Source organism: Beta vulgaris, chromosome 6 (genome assembly GCF_026745355.1).
Source record: "Beta vulgaris subsp. vulgaris cultivar EL10 chromosome 6, EL10.2, whole genome shotgun sequence".
Lineage (NCBI taxonomy): Eukaryota > Viridiplantae > Streptophyta > Magnoliopsida > Caryophyllales > Amaranthaceae > Beta > Beta vulgaris.
Genome location: NC_079207.1, coordinates 8,492,638 through 8,495,315, shown reverse-complemented (window position 1 = coordinate 8,495,315; position 2,678 = coordinate 8,492,638). Strand labels below are relative to the sequence as shown.

Below are 2,678 nucleotides of genomic sequence, written 5' to 3'. Positions count from 1 at the left end.
CATACCTCAAACCCATAAGGTATGGGGTTTAGAAACCCAAGGAGAAATGTGAGTTTGGCTCATATCAATACCTCTAGGTATCAAATAGAAGAAAGAATCTCATTTCCAAATAAAACCAAACACATTATATTAGGTATCAAGTTCCAAACCTATACCACCTTAGTTTCATTCCTGATTCTAAACCCATACCACTATATGAACCAAATGCACCCTAAAATCTAATCCAAAAGCTGTTGCTCAACACGTCTTTTATTAAAATAAATGTAGTTTGTCTACACTGAACTGAATTGAATTAAAATTATCAGAAGGAACTAATTGAACAGAACTGTATTTCTATTAATTCAGTCTAAAAAGCATAGTCTAATTTACTAATAAAGTGTGAACTTATACAGAGAAAAGAAACAAATATTCATTAATCAGTGAAGTATATATTACACTAATTATCCAACTAAACAAATAATCTGAATCAAAAATACAAAAAAATACAAAAAAACTAAAAACAAAGAAGAACAACAGAAGAAGAAACCATAAATGCATAAAGTAAGATCAAAAACCCAAAATAGAGAGCCCAATTTCTCTTAAACTTACCAAAATAACTCTCAGGAGGTTCTTGATAATGAATTTCAAATTCTTCCCCATTAACAAAAGCAGCATCATGAGCATTATTATGATTATCATGAATGATAACATTATTGAGGTCTCTAAGTTTCTGAGTAGCAAGTCCAAGAGTAAGTTTATGACATCTTCTTTGATATTTAAGTGCATTAATGCACCTTAATGTTTGTGCAACAGATACATAGAAGATAAGGTGAGAGAATGAAAGGAGAGCAATAGGGATCCAACAATGGCGGCATTGAAGGCGGGTGCTAATCGAAAGCGAAGCGAATATAAGTGAAAGGAAGAGGAAGAAGAGTTGAAATAGCTTCCAAAGTTGCTTCTTTTGAAGGTCTACAGCTCGTTTTTTCTCAAGTGTTTTTTCAAAGTGAAGTTGGATTATGGTGTTTAAGCTTTGAATTGCGCTTTCTTTTGGGATAATTGTTTGTGTGTTTACCTCTGTTTGAGTATGGGAGTCATAGTCTCCCATTATTAGTGTATTTTAGAGGTGATCAGATTTGTAGCTGAGAGATGTGCTCATCTCAAATCTTAATAGAAGAGAGATAGATAGATGTGGAGATAATGTCTTCTTGTGTTTTTTTGAAAGGAGGGTAGTGTAATATCTAACGGTAATAAACTTGGAATTACCACATTGTTTGTGGACCCTATATTAAGTCACACTTAATTAATTGGCTTTGTAGGCATCCAAGGTGGCAACTATACCACATGTGTTATAGTGTGATATGTGTTGCCGGTGTAGCGATGGATTCAGGACTTATTAGAGCTGATCAATTTCAGCCCGATTCGGTTCGAATTTTGGACGAGTTTGGATAGAATTTTTTGGCCCGCGGTCGGGTCCGTTCTAATTTTTTTTTGTTTTTGGGCAAGTCAAAAATGACTTTTTGATCTATTTTTTTTTGGCCCGGCCCGATTTTGGTCTGAACTAGCAGGATTTGAGCACAAAAATTTGGCCCTAATATTGGCCCCGTTCGATCAATGGACAATTTTTTAGGCGCGACCCGGCCCATTATTTACTTATATGGTTTTTGTATATTCTATTTATGAAATTTTGTTATGTGAATCTTTCATACAATCACATCATTACTTGACAATCTCGTTGAAATCTTGTAAGAGACCACCTACTTATAATTTAAAATTAAGCAGCGGCTCAAGCCTAATATTACACAAATTATCTACAAAGACTGCCTAACTTTAATATCAAAGTTAGACCAATCAGGCCCAATTCTAATAAAGAAGCCCAATCTTTTTCAACACAGCTACGAATCCCAACCTCTTTCTCTCTGCTCATCTCACGTCTTTCTCACTCCTTTCTCAGTTTCTCCTCCTATTTTACCTCATTCTCAGTTTCTCTCTACTCGAAAATTTGAAAGGATTTTTGGTATTTGTTCAATTAGGGTTTCTGGATACAAAATTAGAAGGATGATGAAGGTGTGTTCGACATTCAGATGAAATTCGAGGTTTGGTTTTTGTTAATTTCGATCTTGTTTCTTCCATTTCATTTTTAGATCTGTTTGTTTCTTAAATGTGATTTTCATCTTTTTTGCAGATAATTTCTCTCTCTTCTTTTTCTCTTTTTTATTTGTGAGTTTGATCCTGCATTTCGTCGAATAAGTTGAATATGAGATTATGATTTAGTTGATTATACAGACTCTTGTGGAGTGGTTTTAAATGTTTGAATTGAATTTCGAGTTTCAGTTACTTCCTAATGACGCAATTTTAGTAACATTTGTTGTTAATTTCATTTTTCTTTTAGATGAACATTTGCGAGTTGAATTCTTTCATTCGTGGTGATTTTATGGAATTGTGATCATTTAAGTAGTTGAAATTTGTATGATTTTGATCCTGCATTTTGTCCATAACGTTGTATTTGTAATGATGATTTGGTTAATTTTTGAGAATCTTTTGGAGTGGTTTTGTTGATTCTTATACTCCACGCTTAAAAATATCTTGGATTAAATTTGTTGGAGTGATTTTGTGGAGTGGTGATTATATTGCTGATTTCGTATCATCATCAACTTGCTTGTGATTTTCCATCTCTGATTTTTAGTTGTTTGTTGATGAGA

At 33.5% G+C, this 2,678-nt stretch overlaps 1 protein-coding gene across 1 annotated transcript; it reads right to left on the bottom strand.

Moving 5' to 3' along the window:
• Positions 1 to 384: 384 nt before the first annotated feature.
• On the bottom strand, positions 385 to 1,269 carry LOC104895467 (hypothetical protein). The gene has a single exon (XM_010681981.4). The coding sequence runs from the start codon at positions 1,082 to 1,084 to the stop codon at positions 494 to 496; it is 591 nt and encodes a 196-aa protein (XP_010680283.1). The 5' UTR covers positions 1,085 to 1,269; the 3' UTR covers positions 385 to 493.
• Positions 1,270 to 2,678: the final 1,409 nt, after the last annotated feature.

Bases quoted from the DNA above. Each gene is read 5' to 3' on its own strand.
- LOC104895467 (XM_010681981.4), bottom strand. From the start codon at position 1,084: ATGGGAGACTATGACTCCCATACTCAAACAGAGGTAAACACACAAACA.